The sequence below is a fragment of the Kogia breviceps genome, chromosome 11 (assembly GCF_026419965.1).
Source record: "Kogia breviceps isolate mKogBre1 chromosome 11, mKogBre1 haplotype 1, whole genome shotgun sequence".
In the NCBI taxonomy this organism is placed as follows: Eukaryota; Metazoa; Chordata; class Mammalia; order Artiodactyla; family Physeteridae; genus Kogia; species Kogia breviceps.
The window spans coordinates 88,322,571-88,347,520 of record NC_081320.1 but is presented as its reverse complement, the minus strand read 5'-3'; the positions used below and the strand labels follow the sequence as shown (position 1 = coordinate 88,347,520).

General features: G+C 59.7%; 1 protein-coding gene across 2 annotated transcripts in view; it reads right to left on the bottom strand.

Annotated features, from left to right (window-relative positions):
* Positions 1 to 1,881: 1,881 nt before the first annotated feature.
* HS1BP3 (HCLS1 binding protein 3) overlaps positions 1,882 to 24,950 on the bottom strand; it is a 36,083-nt gene continuing 13,014 nt past the window's right edge. Inside the window, exons 3-7 of one of the 2 annotated variants that reach the window (XM_059078909.2) lie at positions 24,176 to 24,383; positions 21,741 to 21,963; positions 9,611 to 9,774; positions 8,077 to 8,212; positions 1,882 to 4,158 (exon numbers count right to left, since the gene is read on the bottom strand). In XM_059078909.2, the coding sequence (XP_058934892.1) occupies positions 3,900 to 4,158; positions 8,077 to 8,212; positions 9,611 to 9,774; positions 21,741 to 21,963; positions 24,176 to 24,383 (990 nt within the window). In that variant the 3' untranslated portion in view covers positions 1,882 to 3,899. Of the gene's footprint in view, positions 4,159 to 6,904; positions 7,277 to 8,076; positions 8,213 to 9,610; positions 9,775 to 21,740; positions 21,964 to 24,175; positions 24,384 to 24,950 lie in introns of those variants that run through there. The other variant, XM_067008047.1, reaches the window with a different exon arrangement.

Here is a 24,950-nt window from a genome sequence, read left to right as displayed (position 1 = left end):
ATGGCCGTGTTAAACCAGAAGCAGAGGTCAGCCATGAGAGGGGTGAGCGCGTGTGCTCCGGGCTGTACGCACCATGCTGCACACCTGGGTCCCCTTCACCATGTCGTACGTAGCACAATACCTGGCAGTCGATGTCAGTGCCCGGGGCTGCGGGCGAGGCTGGGCCGAAGCTGGCAGTGCCTTCGGACCAGCCATCCTCAGCCTGCCCCATCTCACTAGCATGCAGCCTGTCCAGGGCAGGGGTCCCTCTGGGATGAACTGTAGTGACCAGCCCAAGGAAAGTCCTTCAGGCACGAATAGGACATTACTGCCTACCTGGCCCTTCACATGAACCCAGGGAAGTCTCTTCACTCGGCACTGCAGGGTGAGGGGACCTCGGAGAGCCGAGCTGGACCAGAACCTAGATCCCTGCAGGCCCACGGAGCCCGGCCCTCTGGTCAGCTACCCCCAACCGTGAGGCCTCAAGGGAATTAAGTGATGAGGGTTTGCACTGAACGGCACCATCCACAACTTGACACTGAAAGGTCATCCACTCAAAGGTGCCCCGAGCGTGGACCACGCCTGCTCGGGGTGGCCTTCAACCCACACACAGACCCGGCGGCACTGGGAGGTGCCTGCTGTCCAGCCAGGGCCACCATCCAAGGGACGTGTTGGTAGCTCTTCTCCCTTCTCCCGTCCGCAGGATATGCTCACCTGGGCAGCTGGTGAGCTGGAGAGCCGAACGTGACTTTCCAACGCCAGGTCTCCCCAGAGACAAAGGAAAGCCTAACACCACACGGACCGTATCGACAACGCCAAGCTGGCAGCTGGGCGTGAGGGCCATAGGGCCCCCAAATCACCTGGACCTCTGCTGCCTCATCTGCGTCTGGTGTGAGGGCTTGAGCCTCGGGGCAGCCCCAGAGCACACAGAGGCAGGCTGGGTTCCAGACTTGTGGCACTGATAGGGTCACGGGACACCAGAGTGTGGAAGGGTGGGTTCCCCCAGCGGAGCTCGCCTCCCGGCCCGGCCGGGACAGACACCAGGATGGGGACTTTCCAGGAGAAGTGGCTGGAGTTCCCGGCTTCCTGAGAGGAAAAATAGGGGATGGGAGCGGGGCCCCCAGAGCAGCCGGCACATCCTGTCCACGGGGCTCACACAGCTGCAAAACAAACAAACGCTGCCCCCAGTGAACCTCACTTTCCTTCCACGGTGGACTCTCCGCGGCAGCCTTGTGGGCTGCGTGGCCCTTCTCAGAACGACCCAACTGCTTGTCCTCGGGAGCCAAGACCCCCATCTGAGCTTAGCTGCGAGCTCCAAAGCCGAGTGGTGAGGGAGGCCGGCGTGGGCTCGCAGACTGCCCTGCACGGGCTCCCGGGGACCCACTTCTAGTGCTCTGGGGGATGTCGGCTTGCAGAGCCGTCTGCTAAGATCCTCTGGGTCCCGGGCAGGAAGCAGCATCTCAGAATCTGACCCTGGCAGGAGAGTGGAGGCTAGGACAGGTTTGGATACGGATGGACGGGTTTATTCGGCGGGGCTGTCTTGTGTCAAAGCTGAAAGGACTTCAAGGCCAGTTCAAGCCTAGACCAGTCCCTGCCCTGAGGAGACAGGGGTGAGGTCTGGAGGAGGGAAAAGTCCTCTTTCCAAACGGGTCCTGGCTGAGCAGGTACTGACCGATGACCCCACCAGGCTGGGGCCTCTGGCCCCTCTGCCTCAGTTCACACAGTGGAATCCTGCCTCCGCCCTCGCCCTGCCCTATGCAGCAGCAGCCTGGGAGGCCTGGCATACCCCAGGTCCTTCGAGGGAAGCGCCCCTTGTTGAGCCCCGTCAGCCCGGGGCTGTAAAGACAGTGCCCCACTTTGTCCCCCATCAGCCCGGGGTCAGAAAAGGTCGCCACTAACAAATGCAGGAATGAGCCGCTGACGCGGACTTTACTGGATGACTGGAGGTCACAGATTGGCTGGTGGGTCACAGACCTGCGGCGCCACGGAGCATCAGTATCTCTGCTGAGGTGTCCGAGTGCCAGGCCTCCAGGGAGGAGGCCGGGCTAGCAGTGGACGAAGCCACACCGGAGTGACAGCTTCCACCTGTGACCCCCCCCCACCAGAGGACCAGCCCCCCACGGGCACCTGCCAGCTGCACCCTGTCTCCTATGTCGCACGCTGGGGGCGGGAGGGAGCGGCCCAGAGGAGAGAACAGGGAGGAGAGAGGCCACGGCAGCCCGTCGCCTCACCGCCTGCTCCTTCTTTCGGAGGCCTTCCTGCAGGGCGCGGACCCCAGCGTGGCGTGCGGGCGTGAAGGCCTGGCAGCGAAAGAGAAGAGGGGCGGCTTGTGCTGGGGGCTGAGGCTGTCCCAGAGCCGGGCCCCAGGGAGGCTGCCCTCGGGGCCCAGATAAGGCAGAGGGGGAGGAGGAACTAGGCTCTCGGTCCCCGGAGCCGCCTATCTCCTCTCACGCTGGCACCAGCGGAGGGGAAGGGGTTGGGCCTTTTGGGGACTGGACAGCTGACGAGGTGCGTGAGACGCGGGACAGACCAGACGGAGCGCTCCCACCCGCCCTGCAGGTCCTGGCACTGGGCAGCGGGTGCTAGAGACCCTGAGGGCAGCAAACAGAGGCCTGGCTCCGGCAGAGTCCCTGAGGGATCAGGGCTGGCTCCTGGCCCCGATGGGGAGAGGCCTGGGGCCCTAACTCCCAAACCCTCCTTCCAGTCCTCTCCGTCAAGCAGCACAGCCCAAGGGACAACAGCGGTTGTATTTTCTTAAAAACCTGTGTTTCCTTAAAAACTAACTCTGAACATGAAGACTATATCAAACAACAACAACAACAACAACAAAAGAGGCATTCTTTGCTCCATTAGACATCACTCATTCACGGAGAGTTTCCTGAGCGCCGCACCGTGCTCAGACCCGTATGCCGGGGCAAGGGGGTCGGGAAGAAGTCTAAGGCACTGGCCCTGCCTGGCACAGGGCTCCTTCTCCCGGGAAGGACGCTCCCACTCGGGGAAGGCCAGTGAGCAAATCCAGACCCTGAGGACAGGGAAGGCCTGGCAGCATCCTCCGCTGGACAGACAGGGCCCTTCAAGTAGCGGCCGAAGAGCATCCAGCCCAGGCCTGCCGTGAGGAGGGGCACCTCAGCCACAGGTGTCCCTGAAGGATGCAGGGACACCTGTGCTCAAAGCTGTAACGGTGGACATCGGCCCTATGGCCAGAGGCCCAAGGAGGCCGTGGTCTGGCCAGGCCTTCCCTAGGAAAGGAAGAGAGAGGAAGACATGGGGACTGTCAGGCCATCTGCACACCAGAGGCACGGCTGGGCCTGACGTCTCCCTTGAGCTCCGACACTTGGGAAGGCACCACGCTTAGCACCTGGTAACCGGAGGTGGCTGGGCCACCCCACCTAGCCAGGCTCTCCTGGGCACCCACTCAGCATCCCTCTACTGGGGACCCTGCCAGGGCCTGCAGGCCTCCAGGAGCCATGGTGACTAGAGACTCCCACCCAAACCCCAGGTTGGCCAGGCCCTGCCTCCCGTGCTGGGGCTGGCAGAGCCAGTGGGCACAAGTGGGCACAAAGTTTCCCACCCCGACTGGAGCCTCCCTGGCCCCCCCGGCGCTCCCAGTCTCATGACACCCTGGGGGCTGGGCTCCTGGTTAGCAAGGCCTCCCCACAGGCTCTCGCCTCCACATCCACATGGGAGACAATTGAGGCTCCAATTCCTAGAGTGACCTTGCCTTCTGCCTCTTGCAGGATTCCACGAACCCACAGGCCTGAGAAAAAGGAAACAGGCAGTACAGGGGTCCTGTGACCCGGCTTCCACCCTCCCTCCCTTGGGAATAGAGCTTCTGGCCCTACAGGGTCAAGTCTGCACCTCACTACGTGCCCCTCCACAGGAGTCTGCCGGCTCAGGAACAGCACAGGGCTCGGGGGCGGTCAGAAGAGGCTGGGGGCAGCCTGGCCAGACGCGTCGTGGTCCCGGATGTACTGTAAGATGTCCGTCTCGTCCATGGCTTGGATCTGCTGCTTCTGCTGCCTGGCCACAGCCTCAGATGAACCCGCTCTGGGGGGAACAGCTGGTTTTCTGAGTAGCGCTGGCTTAGCTGCCACTGGAGGCTTGGGCTTGGGCTGCGGCTGAAGCTGGGGTTTGGACTCAGCCCCCAGGTTCAGAATCTGGTCCAAGTCCTCTTCGACTCTAGAGAACCAGAGGGAGAAGCCCTGAGCACAATCTCCTGCAAAAGGGGCAAGGTGCCCCCTGCCGAGGTGGGCACCCCTGCAGGGCACTGGGCTCGGTCCCCCCGCCTCCAAGCCTCGCCTTCCACCCCTCCGCCCCCGGGGAGGAACTGAGGGGGCAGGGCTCTCCTTCCCTGCAACCCCGCAGCCCAGCGCGAGCAGAGCCGGCCCCTTGGCAGCCTCTGCAGGACTGGGTGACCCCACTCCAGACACGCGGGCTCCTTTCGGTGACTTTTCCTTCAACCCTTCAAGAATTAACAGTAACAGCTGCCACATACGGAGCTCCTGCTCTGGGCCACGCGCTTTAGACCCATCGTCTTTCTCTATCCTCAACAACCCCTGGGGAGGTACAGCGCAATCTTCACCCTGCAGATGCGGACGCTCAAGTCCTAGGAGGCTGAGCCACCTGCCTGAGGTGAAAGCGTGTGGCCGGCCTGAGTTGGGACCAGTAAGTCTGTCTTGAGACGCTGGGCTCTCATCCAGGCCAAGTTCAGCCAGAGAAAGAATGAAGGAGGGGCGCTAAGCCACAGTGGGGTGGGGTCTGCCGGCCCACAGTCTCCCCCGGTGGGCCACCCGGGCGTTCGTTAGACACGGCCCACTGAGGGCCGAAGCCAGCCTCGGCCATCACCCACCAAGACTCCGCCACGCCCCGGACCTGACAGCCTGTTGGTGGAACTTTCAAGGTGCGGTAGTGTGACGGTCACACGGGACCAGCCCAAGTCCTGAACAGCAGGAAAGAAAGGCAGCCCCGCTCTGCCCTCTGCCCGAGGGAGCTCTTGCTGCCAGCTCCTTGTGCAAGGACTGAACTCCTGCAGACCAGATGCACAGCGAAAAGACCCATTCAACCCATCCCCCGACCCGCCCGCCCAATCAACGCTGGGCTGGGTACCTACCACGGCCGGCCTTTTCCGCATCTGTTAACTCATTTAGCAATCACAAGACACTGTCTGGTAGCAGGTGTTAGCTCCATTTTATAGATGTGAAAACTGGGGCACAGGAAGATGAAGGGCCTGGCCTGGGGCCCACAGCTAGCTGGGGACAGGGGAAGGAGAGCAAAGGCGCTGCAGGCAGAAGACCGGGGGGTCGCGTGCAGGCCACTTGGCCTCTCCAAGCTTTGGCTTCCCATCTGCCAAATGGGAACAGCAGCATCACCCCACAGGGTTACAACCCCACGTACAAAGACACGCGGTGCGGCAGGCGGAGGGCGGTTCCCTTCCTCATCCTGCTACTCCTTCAGTGGCCTCAGCCCGCCCCGCCTGCCTGGCCCTCCGTCTCCCTATCTGTGAACGGGCTCCAGCTCAGACCGCAGCACGGCTGAGTAAAGGCAGGAGCCGGGGGGAGGGCACGCCTGGTCAGAACAACTCCCGGCACCACAGGGCCTGGCAGAGGTCTACGTGAGGGTGGGGGTGCCCTTCCCGGGAAGGGCTGCCTGCCAGGTAGCAGCTACGGCAGGGGCAGTGGGTCACCCTGCCTGCTTCCTGGGTCAGCCTCCTGTGATGGGGCACAGACCCCAAGGGGAGAATTCAAGAGCCTCCCACGGATGGCAGAGAAGTGAGCAAAAGGTGTCCCTCCAGACCCGGAGGGGCTGGCCCAAGCCAGGCCTTGAAAGAGTGAGTTGCAGGCAATGCCAGGAGGCATCACCCCGGGACACGCTGCTCCTGGCAAGTCCAGCTCAGCTGTGTCCCCGCTCCCTCCAAGTGGCTGCCCTTGCTCGAGCACCCCTGGGGCAGGTGCTGGCTTGTCCTGCATCCTCCCCTGGAGGCTGGGTACCCAGGAAGAGCTCTGAGGGACTGAGTTATCCTCAAACAGGGGCCCTTAGGGAGATAAAGCAGCAGCTAAAAGCTTGTGTCGGAGTTCAGGATTTATACCGCTTGGCAAAGCAGTGACTCTGGGGAGCAAATCAGGAGCTGGATTTGCTCTGAGGTGGAAGGTGGGGCAGTCCCACCCGGGATACAGGTGGCCACACAGCATCTCTTGCCAAGCACCCTATTTCCAGCTGGGCTCCCTGAGTCACGGGTAAAAGCAGGTCCCACTGACACAAGGTCCAGCTCCCCTCTCTTCCAGGCCCTGCAGGTGTCAGGTCAACCACCGAGGGGCTGGAGGGAGGTCTGAAGGTCCCAAGTCCACTCCACTTCCCCAGGTCCCTGCAGAACTTGACTAAAGACCAAAACTGGGGCCCCAGAGCAAGAGGGCACGGCGGTTTCTCAGACTCCAAACCCGGCTCAAATGCACCTCCACGCTGCCTCAGGATGGCGGACGGCAGAGGCCAGCGATGGAACGAAGGGGTGATGAAAGCACTGATGGATGGATGAATATTAGAAAGTTTATCATAAGGAAGCCCGATTGCCGCCTGGATAGTCCCAGGACGCACACAAAGAAAATTAAAATGTGGTTCCCGCTCCCAAGAGGGTAATTCTTTCTTTACCAGATGTCTGGTAGAGCAAAGGCAGGGTCGCAGGACTCACATTCTCTAAGGCAGTGGCTCCCAGAGAGCCCTGTGGGATGTAGGAGGCCTCACAGAGGAAAGGGTCCCGGGGACCAACTGGAACGTGAGATGCTGCGTAGCGTCGCCCTTGAGCCGCGCGTGCCCACACACTAAGGGCTTGGAAAGTCCCGCTTACCCCGGCCATCTGGCCACAGAAAGCCTTCGAAGGTAACACCTTTCAAACCCCCCCAAACCGGTGTTCGGCAGAACATGGGCTGGAAAGTGCCAGTGTAATGGGTTTAATATACACGATGCCCAAAGGACCCGCTGGTTCTGCCCTGCTAGGACACGCTGAGTCCTGGAAACGGCAGAGGCCCCCCAGGGCTGACCTGCTTCCCTGGGCCTCAGTGTCACCCCGAAGCACATAACAACAGTCCCAGCTTCTCCCAGGGAGTACTGCTGCCTGGACGTCGGCGGTGAGGACACAGCATGAGCGTGAACAGCTGCCGGGGGCCGTGGGGAGATGGCGTGACAAGGAGCCGTAGCCGTGACTCAGGCTCGGCGGGCGATTGGAAGGCTAACAGCCCGTGGTTGCTAACAAGGGGGGGTGGTGACAGCCTCCCGGGATCGCATGTCCAGCGCCACGTAACCGTTCCTGGAAAGAGAGGGCTCAGAGTCCCACAGACGGCCAGGCTCGGCCTGCCTCCTGGGGACATAGATGATGCGATGCAGAGACGCACAGCGCCCCGCATGCTGAAGCCCAGGGAGAGCCTGCGGCCCCGGGGTGGGAGGCGGAGCTGGCAGCCTCTCCTCCCCCAAGCGCTCAGAGTCCTGGAAGGGTGGGAGGACGGGACACAGGCAGGCAGACCTGGGTCCTAATCCCCGCCTGTCACCTGGGAGCCTTGGGCCAGTTGCCCCTCCCACCCTCCATTTTCCGTAAAAAGGAGATAACCAACAGCACCTACGTGGAGGGTGAGGGTGGGAGGCGGTGCTGCCGCGAGGATTAAATAAGATAACATGGAAAGAGCCCAGCATACTGCTTGATACACAGCACACACCTCGCGGCGCTCAGGTGTGCACATGTTCTGTCAACCGACCTCCACGTAACAGGCTAAGCCTCGCCCTCCCCTCCATAAGGCCTGCCGGTGGGTACCTGCCACTGCCCAGAACATCTGCACCTTGCTCCCCGGACGTGAGCTGTGTGCTACCAAGGGTCAGTGTTATATACCTGTTCCCAAACCTGTTTATGCCAGTTATATTTGCTTGTGCAATTACATAATTTATTCTTTATATACACTATTTGTATATATAAAGTCACAGGCTCCTGCCTCTGATGGGTCGGGATTCCCTCCCTCGGAGCCCAAGGATGGTGAAGTGCCCCCAGACTGGATGGGTCCCCGGCTCTGTCCAGGCCACTCTCAGACCTGGTGAAGCAGCACTGGGGACAGGTGGTACCTGAACAGCTCCTCGGAGGCCTCCCTGCAGCCTGGGCGGGACGTGGGTCCTCCACTCTCGTGGGCAGCTGGCAGCAGTAAGGGGTCACCCAGGGGGACGGCTCCGCCGAGGTCAGGATCATCGAACAGCTTCAGGGCTGCGGAGGAGGCAGCAGCAGAGGGGTCAGAAGAAGTCCTAGCCTGTCCTCGGCTGCTTGCGGGGTGCAGGGTGGAGAGAGTCTGGCCCAACCTCCTGGCACAGCCAGGAGACAGGGGGCAGTATTGTCACTTCGGTCTGCAAGGCAGATTGTGGTAGTACCAGAAGATTGGGGCCAGGTGGGGCAAGAGGCAGGTAGGTGCTCACGGGCCCCCGCCTCCCCCACGCTGGGCCACAGCCACCTGACGGCACCCCTCCCGGTTTCAAGTCCTTGCGGCCTCCCCACTGCTTTTAGGAGGAAACAGCCTCTTCAGCTCACCTGGCCCCAGCCAGGTGGATCTCTTAGCTCGGCCCCCAGGGCTGAACCCCAGTCTTCCTACAAGCGCTCACGGAGCTCCAACCACTGGCCCGGGGCTGCCAGCTCTGGGATGCAGTGGTGAGCAGACACGGCTCTGACCACAGCCTCTGCCTTCGAGGAGCCGGGGTCCACTCCCCACCCTCTCCCCATCTGCACTGCTCAACGCTGCCCTTCGTGAAAGGTAACTGCAGCTTCTTCGCCTGGAATTTGCTTTGTCAGCGGCCCTGGCAAACTCCGCTGACCTTTCAGGATCCAGCTCAGGTACAGTTGCTCCCCCCGACCCTCACCCAGGAAGCCTTCCCTGGGGTCCCCACAGGCACGGACGTCCTGCTCAGACCTGTTACAGACCCAGGCTAGCCTCTAATGGTCAGGAGATGTCCTGTCTCCCTCAGGGAGGCCCTGAGGCCAGAACTGTGATTCACTCATCCAGGTGTCTCGGGCCCAGCACAGCGCCTGGCCATCGGTGGGCGCCTGGTGCCGGCTGAATTAATGGGTGACATCAGTTCCCTACCCTGGATGCAAACCCGGGCGGGGGTAGGAAGGGTCAGAACAGGGACGAGTGTGGAAGTCCCAAGGCTGCTCAGCTTCCCTGTTCCAGCTCTGCACTGGACCCTCCCTCGGGGTCTCTGCAGGGGACACAGAGCCTCTTGTTAGACTCCAAGTCACGCAGAGCCCCAGCAGGCCGGGGGGCCAGGCCAGCGTGCACTCTCCACCTGGTGCCCACATCTGGCTGCGGAGGTAACAAAGGTACTTCTACACCAGTCACAACCCACACTTTTCAAAGCAGCAAAGAAAACTACTCTTTCCTTCTGAGGGATGATTAGAATAAACACACGGCCCTGGAACGTTCCAGGTTATGGGGACACAAGGTGTGAGACTAGATTTCTCCAGCAGAAAATTTCTCTACTGACTGCATCTGCATCGTGTTAACACGTGAACCATCCTGCTCCTGTGTGGTGGGTCCAAAGCCGCTCGCAGAGGTTGGCTGGGTCACCCGGGAGACGCCGAGAGTGAAAGGAACGCCCCCGGGGCTCTACTTACAGTCCCTGGGGGGCGCGTCCTCTGCGGGGCTCCGGGGAGAGGGCTTCCTGCCCGGGCCAAAGAGCCCCTCGTCGGGGTCCACCTCCTCATCAAAGATGGAGAGACAGGGTGAGGGTTTGGGCTTCACGGCCACTTCCTCCGGGCGTTTCTTGGGCGTCTTGGAGCTGGGGAATCACAGACAGAATTCCAGGTTAGTGTCTCTCACAAGAGCCCTGCCGGCCAGCCGCACAGGCACTGGGCAGGCTTGAGCTTGTGTCGCGAAGGAGCTTTCCAAGGAGCGACGGTGAGCTGGGGACACGCTGCTACGGAAGCAGCCCAGCCCTGCGCCCAGGGGACGGTCGCTGTGGGGTGTGTGGGAGGAGCAGGAGGCTGTCCGGACTACACAACTGACTGCAGACAGCTCCAGCCCTGAAGGGCCAGCAGGACGGGCCACAGGTCACGGGACGGGCCCTCCTTCCGGAGCCGCGAGGCCACACCACCTGAGCACCCCGGGGTCCAGGCTCATCAGAGAGCCACCGACAGCCGCTCGGACACAGGGCTGGACGCACGTGAGTCTGCACACCTCAGGGCCTGGACCCAGGGGAGAACAGAAGGCAGCCTTGGTCCATGCTCCCTCGTTTCCACCCACACACGCCCCCTGCCCTTCAGCGGTCGAACCTCCGTCGTTCCAGAAGACACTTCAGTCCTACTGAGCAAACCTCACCTCCCTCAGGAAACCCCTCTGGCTACTCAGAGCCCCAGTCGCCTCTGCACCCCTCGCGTCCCTTTACGTCTCATTCGTCGAACTGGCCAACGTCCTGCTTTGGGCCAGACACTGCTACGGGAAACCAGGAGGGGACTCGAGGAAGCTTCTGGGCCCCGGGAGGGCTTTATTTCCTGATCCGGGTGGTGGTTACACAGCAGACACGTCAGCCTTCGGGGACCTGAAGACGGCAGATCTACACACGTCACTGGAAGTTAGAGCGCCAGTAAATAAACAAACTTGCTTTTATTTTAACAAGGTGATCCAACCCCTGCTGGTGGTGCCTAAATTAGCCATTTTAAGTTTCCTGCAAACAACAGAAATAAGCTTTTAAGCGGAGGTGGGATTTCCGTGCGCCTGTCGGCCTGGAGGGCCGTTCCACTGGACCGAGGTCACCAGCGGAGCTCATGTGGGCGATACTACGCAGTTAAACGGCGCTGATACCACCGCAAACAACTCACAGATTAACCAGCAGCAGATAAAAATAGCAGCAGGGCGGCCCTGGGTGTAGGAGGGCAGGGCGCTCAGAGGTGGCCGTTCCCATGGTCTGGATTGAGACGTCTGCTAGAATTTCAGGCTCCCGGTGGATGTGGGGAGAAGCTAGGAAAGGTGAGGCTGCACCTTCTGGAAGGTCGTGGGACCAACACTCCTCAGCGCTCAGGGCCGAGGCCCCAGCGGGAAGATCTCTCTCAGCAGACGCAGAAACGGTGGCTCAAGAAGCTGGGTGTCTGCTCAAGGCCGCACGGCAGGCAGGACCAGGGACTCAGTGGCCACACCCCAGTCCCTGCACTCTTCTCCATCTTGGGCACAAGCCAGATGGGCTCAGGCCACAGGCCACCAGGGCCACACCTCAGCTGTGGTGCCATCCCCAGGCCCTGCCTGTGGTGCTGGGCAAGGTGAAGGGAGCCCGGGCTTCTCCAGAAACTTCATCTGCACTTCCTCACACATCATAAGGAGTCAGGGTGTTCTGCTCTTCCTGGGATGTCTTCCCCTTCTGCTTCACAGACCTGGCAGAGCCAGTGCCGTTCTAATGACCCGCAGTCAGTGGGGACTGACGAGGCCCTGGCCTTCGGGGCAGGCCGGCTGGAGATGGCCATAGCCAGCCGAGAGCCGCTGAATGAGAACCCCAGCGGCAGGCCCTGGGAGCTGCTTGAGTTCCCGTGGACTCTGATGACCAGCCGTGTCCGGGAGCCACTGGACCAGCCAGGGGCCTGCGGGCTCTGTCCCACGGCTGTCCCTCAGTTACCCGTCGCAGCCGCCCTTTGCCTGGCTCTGCTCCTGGACCCGGCAGGGGCTGCAGCAGCCAAGGGCGGGGAGCCCCCGGCAGGGAGCTCGCAGCCAACGTCCGCAGGTCCAGCCTGCTCGGAACCGGAACCGGCAGCTCTGGAACCGCCCGTGGGGAAGGCACACACAGATCCTCCCCAGAGGGCTGGCCCCCTGGGGCAGGGGCTGGGGGCTTCCCACCGAGCAGAAATCAGAGGGAGCCCAGAGAGACGGAAGGGTGTGAAGAACAAAGGAAGTGAACGGACAGACGTGATTAATTATCTCTGGAGAAGCCAGGCAGAGATTTCAGTGATTTCCCTTCTTGCACCTACTTCTGGTTCGGAGAGCACAAGTTAGGCCTGGCTTTCCTGCTATGTGAGTTTTCCTCTCAAATCGGATGAATGCTCCTGTTTTTCTCCCTGGAGACTTTTTTTATCTTCTGTGTCTTGAACTGAAATAAAGCGACTCTACAGCACGTGGGGCTGCCCAGTCAGGCACCATCTGAACCCCACCCCGTTCCTCCCGGGCCACCCCCTGTCTCCCCGACTACCCCCGACCCGTCTCCAGGGGAGACAAAAAACAAGAAGCAGCATGGAGCTTTGAGGGCTGAAAGCCCCAGGGTCCTGTCCTGGTTAGCCCCACATTCTGTCTCTGGGGACTCAGTAGTGTGCGTGATCCAGCGCAGACGCCCAATAAATATCAGACGAAAGAACAGATGGATGGAGGGGTGGCGGAAGGATGGACAGACAGACGAACGGATAGATGGACCAACAGGGTGACAGTACCTCTCTAATCCAGACTTACTTCTACCTCCAACCCCCGGGGAGGGGGGAAAGGGAGTGAAGAGAGAGGGGCAGCCAGCATCGTCTCAGACAGAGGCCTTCCACCCCATGGCTCCCCCTCCAGGGATCTCGCAGGCACCCCAGCTGGTCTCTCCAGCAGCCCCTCGGCCCTCCCGTAAGAAAAGCTCATCCGGGCTTCCCTGGTGGTGCAGTGGTTGAGAGTCCGCCTGCCGATGCAGGGGACGTGGGTTCGTGCCCCGGTCCGGGAAGATCCCACGTGCCGCGGAGCGGCTGGGCCCGTGAGCCATGGCCGCTGGGCCTGCGGGTCCGGAGCCTGTGCTCTGCAACGGGAGAGGCCTCAACAGTGAGAGGCCCGCGTACCGAAAAACAAAAACAGAAACGGAAGAAAAGCTCATCCTTTCACTCGGAGTGACTTCTAGGAGCCGGCGCTTGGGAATTACCTCCCACGGGTAAGAACCTGTGCCGGGTGAGGAGGGCCCAGAGGTGAGGAGGACCTGGCACTGTCCCCAGAGGCTCACAGCCGAGCAGGGTCACAGACATACACCCGTCATCAGCACACAGGGCAATCATCCCGTGATAGCCGGAGCCCAGAGGAAGGAGCCAACCCAGCCCGAGGGCTTCCTAGGGGAGGTGGCGCAGAGGTGGCCGGTGCCCTGGGGGGCTGAGGGCAGAAGGCTGACACAGGCAGAGAGACCCTCAATCTGTGAGGGGCTGCGGGACTGGGCACCACCGGGAACCCAGCGCCCCGTGGAAGCTTTGTTCCTGGTCCATGGAGGAACGACCAGGGCCCGGACTGGGGACAATGAGAGCAGGGAGGCCGTCAGAAGGCAGAGTGCTGATAAATGTGGACTGCTGAAGTGGCCCACGCGCAGAAGGGACAAGTTTAGGATGGGGCCAGACCCTGACTCAGGCACAGCACAGGCATTTCAACGTCAGGTGAGTCACTCAGACTCCAAGCCCGCTCCCTCCCCTCCCTCACACACACATCGTGTGAGCGTGGACTCAGACCGCACACACGGCTACGGTTCCGGTGCCCCCTCTGTCCCCCCTCAGGTCCCTTCCACCCGCATCCACCTGGCTGCCCGCAGCACACACCACCCAGCTCTGCTGTGCCCGCCACCAGCACAGCCTCTGCACGGAGCCATACAGGGTGCCCCCCTTCTCCCTCCTCCGAAGGGAGGCTGGTACCATCAGACTCCTGTCACCGGGGATGGGGCAACGGAGCATCAAACAGTGGGGTCTGCAATGGACGGAACCGTAGCCCCCGACCTCGTGTGGGTTCCCGCACAGCACGGGTCGCGGGAGGTCGTGCGGGGGGGGAGGTCCCTGGACGGGTGCAGGCACATGGAACCGTGCTCCTGCAGTACCCACGCGTGTGCACACACAGACGTCAGCTTTCCTGCTGTGTGTGCCTGATAGAAGACAGATGTCCGGGCCAGGCCACGTGCCGCAGGCGGGCGGGGAGCGCGCATGAGCGAGAGGCGGCAGGTGCCACAGCTGACAGCTCTGATAGGCCAAGGAGTGGCCCTGCTCCACGGGGCTCAGGCGGCTCTGGTGACGGGGACTGACGCGAGAACGTCCTCTCCTCCGGCCACCCAGGGGGCTTGTGTCCGTGTTCCCGGACGCACCTGCCCCTGTGACAGATGCCTGATGGGGACCAAGGGCCCAGGTCCTGAGTGGACTTGAGTGGCAGAGGCATCTCCTAGACGAACCAGAAGACGGTGGATCCTTCTGAAGCCAAGACTCACAGACAACATGACTGTTACCTTCAAAGCCAGGGGGAAACTAAAGCAGACACGGAAATCAACTCTCTTCCAAGCACGTAACGTTCCTGCTTCAAAATAAAGCACTTTTCATTTTTTAATCTTAAATTCACTTTTTTTTCCAGGAGCGAAAATTCTCGGAACTTGTGACATTCACTCCAGGGCCATGTGACTTGCAGCAGCCCTAGGCAACGGGCTTCCACCGTGACCCGATCACAAGAGTCGCGCAGATCACGGAGGAGAGGCATTCACCCTGTGGGCCCACACCAGCCCCGCCGGGCCAGCGGATTCAGGGAAGCACCGGAGGAAGGATGAGCAGGGTTGGAAAAGCTGTGCTCCAGGCGGAGAGAAGACCCCTGTGGAAACGCTGAGGCGGGAGGGGCTTGGTATGTTCGAGTGCCCAACAGCTGGACGGCAGGTGCGTGGAGGGAGGAGGGGGAGGGTCTGAGGGGAAGTCGGGCCACATCCCGCAGGGCCGGGGATGGGGGGATTCTGAGCGGTCTGAGAGGGGACCCCCTGGAGGGGGATGCAGGAGAACCTGTGTACGACCCCAGGCCATTCATTTCACTCTCTGAGTGTCTCCTTATCTGTTCAGTGGGAATAAGGAATGATCTGGAAGCTGCAAAGTGGAGACCCTATGCTGCTGAGGTGGGCAAAGCAGAGGCCTGCGATCACAGGTGCTGCTTGAGGATGTCTAGCTCACATTGTGCTTCGACCCAAGTGACTTCGTTCTGGGCTCTAAAAAGTAAACTGGCCAGTCCAGGTAGCTGCCTCGGACGCCCACCATTTGCTGCTCTCCCAGAAGTCACACTCTCAACAGCCCCAGCCTGACTCTCCAGGCTGCTGAGCGCCCCCCCGCGAGGGACCAGGACCTCAGGGACCTCTCTCTCTTCTCAGCTTGTGCGGGATGACACTTCTCCTTCTCTGCACAGGGGCAGCCAAACGCTGCCCCTCACCTACCACGGCAGCAGCACCAAGAAACCAGGGCGGCCCGGCTGAAGGGGCTCTGCCACCCCCGGCTTGAAAGCAAAGCTCCCAACCCTGATCACACCCGCAGCGGCCCCGACAGACTGTATGAACAAACAGGCAACCGCCGGGCCAGATATAAACAGAACCCACAACCTTCCTGCAGCCACCGGCCCAGGAAGCCGCACCGCAGTCTCTGCAGGTATGGCCCCAGTGGCCAGGCCTTGATCCGTAACTGCCAGCTTCCCTAGTCTTTACCCTGCTTCCCACCTATTAGGCCCAGCGACAGAGGCAAATATGCTCCCCCAACCAAACACACAGGCTGCAGGCCGCCCCACTTCTGGTTAGGCCTCTGGCTTTCGCATGCCAGCGGTCTCCAGTCAGGCAGATGCGAGCCTTCCCCTTTTGCCACCAGAAATCCTTCCCGCTCCCCGCCTGCCTGTGAGTCTCTGCCCAAAGGCAGGTGATGGTGGCTGAGCGCCCCCTGCTATGGCCTGCTCTGAATAAGTGGCCTTTGCGTGTTCTCATCTGGGTGGTCTTCGTTTATTCCAATACCCCCAACGATACTCCAAACGCTGACGTGACCGGTGGACGCTGGTGGTCCTCGTGGTGAAGGACACCCATCCCCTACATCACCCGCCATGGAGAGCAAATGGACCAGGGCTGTGAAGCGGGCACCCGGCACAGGTGGGGTCTCGGTCTGGGGGTGATGGGGTAAGTCCTGGGCCAGTAGTCAAGAGGAGGCTTGGACCACGCCCCAGACTGCGTGATCTCGGAAAGCCTCCTCAATTATAACCACAAAGACGCTGGAGGTGAGGTAAAGGCCTTTGTGTACACAACACACAGTGCTGATATTTGCATGACAACAGGAAACGGAAAAGCTGCCTTTTCCATTTCAATTGTGTACTTTAAACACCCAAGGGCTTTTTCAGAGCAAAGTAAACCTCAAAAAGTGATAACATCATACAAAGGAAATTTCCTGTACTTCATCCCATTTTACCCTTACAATCACTGGGCCTGGACTTTAATTTACAAAGAGAGAAACTGTGGCTTTTGAGAAGTTCAGCAACCCACCCAGGGCCCACCAGCCGCTAAGTGGCAGAGCTGGGGCTTGAACCTGGGACAGACGGCCGCTAACCTTGCTCTGGGGTGACCCCACATCTTAGGTTTTCCTGCTTTTCCATCCAGTGGCTTTCGAACCACGCGCAGGGGCCCTGACCTTCTGCAAAGCTGCCCAGGGCCGCCACAGAGGTGGGCTGAGGCTGAGGGGCAGAGATCCAGTCCCCACTCCTGTCCCCACCGGGCCAAGTTTACTTCTGTCTGTTTTATATTTCAGGGTCCTGTATGAGATTTCTCTAGAACCAAAGCGTCTTGCTACTCAATTAGAAGAGTGGAAGGCACTGTTCCATGTGTCCGTCCCTGACAGTTCTATTCACTCAGGACGGACTCTGCGCACTGCCGTGGATGGGGAAACCCGTGCCTGTAGGGGGTGCTGTGGCCACCCCCAACGGTAGCCGACACTGCAATCACCGTGACAACTCTAGGGTGAGACGAGGGGGCCCACCGTGCCCTCTGAATGCTCCTTGTTTGGACCCGGGACAGGCCGAGGCTAAGTGCTGTGCGTGGAGGTACAGCGCGAGGCCGCCAGCCCTGGCTCACAGCCCCAAGAGCGATCAGGAAGGACGGCCCTCCAGCAGGAGACGAGAGAGGGAGACCCGAGAGACAGTGATGGGCCAGGGGCTGAGAGTAACAGGAAAGGCCTCCCTGAGCCCGCCTACTGGAGCCCCTGTGAGCAGCAGAGCCTGGCGGCTGGTGGACCTGCTCTCTGCATCTCTGTCCTCCTGCTTCTCCAAGGCTTCTGTTGAGCTCGGTTTTGGGGGCTCCTCAAACATGAATTTGCCTGTGGAGCGCGCCGAGAGCTCGTTCAAACAGAGGTTCTTGGGCCCCACCCAGGTTCGAGGGGGCCTGAGGTAGAATCTGCATTTCTAAGCAGCTCCAGGTGGTACAGAATTCCCGGCCGGGCTCTGCTATCCTAGGCGGGGGCTGAACACTAAAGGGGCCCTAAGCCCAAGAGGGACAGCCGGGATCCTTAGCAAGAGGCGTCCGCGGAGAAGCAGCTCCTGGGGCCCCTCGTGAGGTCCTCGGGGGTCGCCTCGCTTCTCTATCTTGGAAATGGCGGGGGGGCGATGGCCGGCCTTACCGTGGTAATCATGTCACACTACGCAGGTGTATCGCACGATCACGTCGCACACCCTAACCTTACACAACGTCACACGTCAATGTTATCTCAGTCAGGCTGGGGGGGGGGGGGGGGTGGGAAATAAGTAAATCTTGGGTTAGTAGGTCTGGGGGCACCTGGCAGCGTGCCGGAAGTCTTCAGAACCACAGAATCATCCCGGAGTAGCAGTTCCATCCAGATAGAGGAAGCAAGGTATTTTTATACTAAAACACATATGGTTATTTTATGAAAGATAAAGCAAAATTTGTATAAATATTTATGACAAAACACACGATGCACGTTCCAAAGAAACGTCCCGCTTCACCACTTGAGGCCACGGCACAGGGCCCTGGGTGCTGGCTCGCCCTCCTTTGAGCAGACAGCAGGAAGCCCGGTCTTCCAGGACAGCGTGTTCCTACGGGAACCAGCCTGTCCCTTGGGAAGCTGAGGGTCCTCGGGGACCTGGGGCCTGGCGCTTGAGGAGCTCCCTGGACACCGGGGGGAGGAAGGGGGGGGCAGCGGGCCTTGTGGACGGGCAGTGTTTGGAAAGGCAGGGAGCACTTCCCAACACGGAGGAGTTAAGTCCTTAAAGACCCTTCGCTGGAGATGCACAACCCAGACCCCCAGCAGAGGCTTTTAGGACCTTTGCTCCGGGTCCGGTAACCGGGGGGAAAGCTCAGCAGAATAAACACTCCATACACGAACAAGGTTTTTCATTGCCTGTGATAGCAAAAGCCTATGGAAAACGCCACAGTGTCCCCCCCGCAGGGGCCTGGGAAATGCCACTGACAGAATCTCAACCTGACGGACTAGCACCAAGTTAAGAATGTACGAGTCTATTTATTGGTCTGGAGAGACCCAGTAGGTAAGCTGAAAAAAAGCAAATTATGGAACGGCGCACATAACACGGTTCCATTTGGGTAGTAAAACACGAATACCCCAAAGTGCATACCTTTCACGATGAAAGGGCTTTTAACGGTGTTTTCAATGTTTCTATACTAATCATACATGATCTGAGTTACAATGCAAAATGTTCCTCGCAGAGTATTCCCGGCAGAAGGCAAAACTATTATGGGAGAACTTCACCTTTCTCAGGACTGTGAAGTCTCTAAAATCGAAAGTTAAACATGAAAACTGTGTTCCACATGGAAACCGATCGTGAGGACGTTCAGTGAAAGAGCAGAGTGTAAAAAGGCATGTGTACTATGTCTGCGGTTACATGGGCTGGGCCGGGACAGGGACACACAGAAATCCTGAAAAGAGGAGCGCGGCAGCGTGGGATTTGGAGGCGGTGAGGGCTTTGTCTATCGTGAGGCACTTTCTAAGGGCGCAGCAGCGCGTCCTTCCCTAATCAAGACCAGGTTTTACAGACAAAGGAAAGCCAGGCTTTGTGCCCTGGCCCCCACCGGCCCGGCAACCCCACAGTGGAGAAACAGCGCCCCGGCGCGGCCACGGCAGGAAGGGCCAGCGCCTGCCGCCTGGAAACGTGGCCGCCTGGGGAAGGCCGGCATCTGGCCCAGATGGGTGCTCCGGAGGTGGGGGGTTGGGAGAGCAAGGATGCCGCAGCCGCAGCGGAACTGAGGGCACAGGATGGAGAAATACGCGAGCCAAGCATAAGTCTCCTGCAAAGAACAGAATGTTCCTCACCAGAGGGTCGGGTAGGCAGCCTCGTACAAAGAAGTCAACAGGCCCACCTGGGTGTCCCAGGAGAGGCCAAGGGGACACCCTCGCTTCAAGCCAGGGCCCTGCCACACACAAGGCACTGGCCAAGTGCCCGCGCAACTCTGTTCTCAATTTTCCCATCTCTGAAGGGGGGATAATCCTAGGGCCCTGCCGGCCTCCCAATCTGCTGGGAGACTGGAATCCGGGGACAGGGCAGGGAGGTGACACCAAGTCCTGACTCTGCCATTTGCGGCTGGATGAATTTGGATGAGCTACTTGACTCCAAATGTCAGCTTCCTCACACACAGAACGAGCCTGATGCCAGAACCTGCTTCCTAGGGCACCATTTCCCAAACCAGACCCACAGTGGATCCGGAAAGCAATTTGGTTGAGTCATGACCTTAAAAAAAAAAAAAAAGAAAGAAAGAAAGAAAGAAATAGAATAGAAAAATATCTATTCATGTAAATGCTAATCAGTTCCTGGCATTTAATAAACTCTCAAAAACTGTTAGTTTTTATTATTCCCAGTGGAGACAACAGCACTGACTATTGTCACAGTGGTATTAAAAGAAAGACTGGCGGAAGGTCAAAAGCCTCCGGGATCCCTTTTAGGTGCTCAGCTCTCCTCGGATTCAGAAAGGAGGCCCCCGAGTGCAGAGCTGGGGATGGCGCTGGGGCGCAGGGGGTCCCCAGAGAGCCAGCACCTCACCCAACCATCTGCTACTGGAGCAAGCAGGGAATTAAAGGCGGCCCTTGCCAACCCCAAAGAGCATTTTCCTACCCAAAAAAGGAGCTGCTTTGCTAAGCACGTCCTTTAGCCAAAGGCTGGTACAAACCACGCAAGCCCATAGCAGTCTGCTGGCAGCAAGGGACATGTGGTGACTCAGAACAACAGAGAGGCTGAGTTCAAACAAATACAGCCCAACGAGGCCCTCAGGTCGCACAAGGCGGATAAGGAGCGGCCATTAGGAACTTCTCCCAACATAACCTCGCTGTCAATCCCACAGGCCGCTGACCCCCTCCTAGGACAAGGCCAATGGGGGTGGGAGGTGCTGGAAGGGCCTGACACCTGGCACGAAGGAGCTGCAGGACCTCCGGCTCCGGCCCCCGTCTCCCAGAGCGCCTGGGACCTTTCCCGAGTCTGACACCTCGTCCCCTCCAGGCTGGTCTCATGGCGACCCTGCAGCCACGTGTCCTCACAAGCCCACCCTCACACACCCCACTAGGAGCGGAAGGCCTACGGGTGGTGGGCAGTGCTTTCTGGACTGTATTTTTCATGCTGTTTAAGTTGAACTTGTCCCTGCCTGATTTCTCTTTGGCTCTACTTTCTTTCTGGAACAGGACCGGCGGGACAGGCAGAGAGAATGTCACTCTGGGTCTGTGGTCTGTCCACCTCTGCAGAGGTGGTGGGGCAGAAAGATGGGGCCGTGACGTCTACCTCACTTAATTTTCATGAGAGCCGCAAAGGATGGGTGCCATCATTATCCTGCTTTCCTGGCAGAAAACCGAAGGAAAGGGGTAAATCGCCGGGATTCTGGTCCAGGGAGTCTGGCTCCGCAGCCCAGCACAGGAGGACTCTGAGCTCGGTTTGAGGCCCAGTACCGTTATCCAGCAAGCGCTGACCTCGGGCAAGGCACCGGGCCGCTGCAGACGTCAGTTTCGTTAACCTGTCAAACGGCATAGTAACGGCTGTCGGCGGGGCAGGCTCTCAATGAGACACAGCAGACCAAGTGCAAAGTGCGATGCCAGGCGCATATCAGGTGCTCAAAATCAACAGTTCCCACCTTGTTTCTTGCTCATTGGGGCCAGGAAGTGAGGGTCCTGGGAGGCGGGCTGAGCCTGGCGGGCTCCCCCTCATCTCCTTCTGGTCGGGAGGTCCTGCCCAACGCCTCAGCCTGTGCCCATCGCAGGGGCCTGGGGGGCAGATGTCCGGCTCTCCGGTCTCATCTAGCCTGCAGCCCCTCCCCGCAGCTCAGGGTGTCCCCCCCGTGGGGGCTCAGGAGCAGCTCACTGATTGGCTAAAGCAGGCAGAGGGACAGGAAAGGAGAAGGAACAGGAAGGTGACAGAATCAGGACACCAAGGGGCCATCAAGACCACAGCTAGTTGCCTCTTCTTCTCCCGTGTACGTGTGTGTGTTCACGTGTGTGTGCAAGTGTGCACGTGTAAAGGGGACACAGTCTACCCTGGGGCTCACTCTACCTCCTTCCATCACAGTCAGCAGCTTAGGGGTCACCGGTCCCCCCCAGCCTTACAACCACCTGGGGAGGCAGGGCCAAGGTACACAGCCCTGTCCCCAGGGCAGCGGGACATGGCCCAGGGAGCTCCAGTCACGCACCATGAGTCACAGGCTGTCAGCGACGAGCTGGACTGAGAACCCAGGCCTCCTGGGCTGCTGAGCTGTCAGGGGTGGGGGCAGCCCTGCCTGGTCTCAGTGCAGAACTAGGGGACGGGGGGCCACCCTGTGAGCAGAGAGGGGCAGGAGATACCTGGGCCGAGCCCCAAAGACCCAGGTGATGTTGTGACGAGCAGAGAGCCAGTTCCCTGAGTACCAGGCCCCTAGGGGCAATAACCCAGGGATACCGGTTTTCTCAGACCCTCAGGAGGGAGGGAGGAGCCTGGAGAAAGCCAGCGCGGGGGGGGTAGGGGGGGTGGGGGTGGGTGGCGGGGGGGTGGGGGGGGTGGGGGTGGGCCCACCCAGAAGAGGAGACTTACCGCATGATGCCCAGGGGGTCCAGGGCCTCCTCCTCCTCCTCCTCCTCTGAGGACTTCCCTGCATCCTGGCCCTTCTGGTCCAGCGTGGGGAGACCCTCACCCTCCACTCGGTCCTGCTGCTGGAAGAAGTCGAAGGCATCCCCGTCGTCCCCCTCTTGGCTGTCTGTGTCCAGGACAGAGAAATCTCTGCTGCTGAGATCCGCAGCCCCGGGGGATCTGGTACCTGTGGAGGGAGACAGAGAGGGCGCCTGACACCCACCGCCGGGGGGACACGAGGAGGCACTTCCCGGCGCGCAAGCTCCTGTGCCAGCACCCGAGGCTGGGGGCCTCCTGCAGCATCCTGGGACCAGGATGGTGAGTCTGGATGGGGGTGGCAAAGCCTGGGGTGGAGCCTTTATAAGCGGGAGCCTCAGAACACAGAGGGAGCAGTTCCTGAACCTCTGCAGCCCAGGGCCTGTTGGGACGACAGGCTACAGTGCATGGGCTGATGGCAGAAGCCAGCCAGCGTTATGTGGGTTCCCACAGAACAGTTCCAGAAACGTTTTGCAGCTGTGGAGCCCATCGGGGAGCTCTGCCAACCACGGATGGAGACCTGCTCCGAGGGTCTGGGTGATTAGACTAGGAGCTCGGTGACTGCACGGGGAGCACGTGGAAGGTTCGAGAACGAACTGTGATGGCTTCACTACAAACTGGCTTACATAAGCACTTCTCAAAAGTGTGGTCCATAGGCGGGTGTCCACCACAAGGTAACTACAGAAAGGCGGAGCAAGCATCCAGAAACTTCCACAGTACCTTGGAATGCTGTTTGTGACAGACTGGGAATAAAAAAGTTAGTCCTTCCCCACAATGGTTTGAGAAGCGTGGGTTTAGACTACTTGTTTATCTCTATCTAAATAGTTTACTGAATAGTATGTTTTTGAAAGCAGTTACTTACAAAGTATATGACCCTGTGGGTAAAGAAGCCACCTATATGTCACAGAGTGCCTGGCACATAGGATGTAATATGTATACTGACACAGTATGTAGAACTAAGTGATAATGATTACGTTGCATTCTATTATGCTTTGTTATTTTATTAGGACAAAGGTAAAAATCCCATTCAAAATCTCATGAACCTTCAATTTCATGGAATAAGCATCATGTAATAAAAATTTTTACAGGTACAGATTCATTTAAATATTGCAAAAATCCCACGTGAGAGATCCTATCTGTACCTCCACTTTACAGATAAGGAAACTGAGGCACGGAGAGGCTAGGAAAGTCAGACCATCCTATCCTGCTTCCCCATAACAGAGAGGGCCAGGAGATGGGGAGTTTCTTCCAGCTACGGATAGGCTGGGGCCCCCTTCCTAAGTCCACGCAGACCCAGAGAGAGGCAAAGGGCGGAGGGCTGGGACCTGAGTAAGCAGGAGGGCGGGAGAGACCCCAGCACGAAGACCCTTGTGGGGGCCGGGGGAAAGGAGAGAAGAAAACCGGTGCTGCAGTCTTACCCAGGCTCGGCTTTCCGTGCATTCACTCGTTCCGCTTTTATTTCCCCACCTTGTTTTTTTTTTTTTTTTTCAAAATTGGTTTATTTCCTGTTAATTTTCTTTTGAAAAATTCCCATCTGTCTTGGGAAACTAGGAGATTCACGGTACTCGGGAAAAGAGTTCAATGGGGTGAGTGCCCCGAACCCCCGGATGGGCGCCCTCCCCACGCTCCTCCTGCCCCGGGGTGTTGGTGCAGGACGGGGACGCGGCCGGAGCGTTCTGAGTCCAGTAGGCGTGAGTCGGGGTGAGACGTTAGCCATCGCTTCTACAGCGCCTCCTGCGTGGCGAGCTCTGCTCCGGGCACTCTGCGTGCGGTAGCACACGTGACCCTCACAGGCACCTGGTAGCCGGGCTACTCCCATCTGGCAGACAGGACTAGCGGGAAGACAGGAGGCCGTGGGACCTGGACTGCCAGGGCTGCAGGTTCCCACCGCTGGGTGGGCCGGCTGCCTGGAGCCACGCCCAAAACCTGTCGGTGAGGGGTACCAGCCGAGTGAGGTGTCGCCAGGGGCCAGGGCACCAGCCTGGCTGTGGGAGCACAGGCTTCTCCGGACTCTGCAGGGCCCCAGGCCTGGCTGGTGGGAGGCAGAGGCGTGTGTACGGGTTGGGGGGAGCTCTGGAGGGGGCTGGCCAGGAGGGGAGTGGGTGGGGTCAGACTACGGAGAAGGGCCCTGGGTGACCCCCATCCAGCACCCAGATGGTCAGTCCTCCAGGGCTGGGTCCCAGGCCTCTCCCACCCACCACCCCGGCCCAAGCACGGCAGTAAGGCCCATGGGCCTCAACAGCCTGGCTGAAGCTTCTGGGCTGCAGGGGGTACTGTGGACCCCCCTCCCGCCAAGCCAGGGCAGGGAGGCCTAGTTCTGGGCCAGCGGAGACCTCAGGAATTTGGGACAGAGCCTCCCGTACCTAAGAATTCTAGCAGCTCAGGGCTGCCTGCCAACTCAGCATCCTTCGAGACACAGCGCAGGATCTCATCGAACATGGCTCTCCTCTCCCGGATGTCACACTCCCCAACAAATAGCACCTTCCTGGGGAGGGGGGGAAGGCTGGCCGCTGGATAACGACTGCTGAGTTTCTGGTAAAACTCCTCCATATCACTGTACTTTCTGGAGACCTGGAATGAGAGGAGCACGTGGTTTCCTGAGTGAAGAGGGAAAGGAGAGAAGGCTGCCCCTCCCGCCCCAACAGAGGGCCCAAGGGCGCCGGACTCTTTGGAGAGTCCTCCCCTAGGACCAGCCCCCGAAAGCTGTGCCTCCCTCCGGACCCTCCGCAAAGCTCCCTGCCTCAGGCTCTGCTTCCTAAGCCTCCTGGTCAACGCTGGGTGCTAATCCTGAAAGTCCTGGCGGCCCAAAGGAAAGATGCAGTCGTGGTGGGTTCCAGGCACCATCACAGCTCTGGGTAGAGACACTTGACACAGAGACCTGGCCTGCAGGCGACCGTGACTTACACCTCCATTCTGGACCTTCAGTTCATTAGCAGGGTGACCTCATGGTCTGGCCCCCGTTAGGTCATCTTCCTGCAACAACGGGTCAGCGTCTTGCGGGGTCATTATCCCGTGAACCTAGCAGCTGCCTCTGACAAGGCCACACCTTACAGTGCTCAGGTGGTGGAGAACCAGACTCTGCAAAGCTGGTTTCTGGCCCTGGTGCCAGCCAGGAGCCCACTGCACACCAGGACCTTG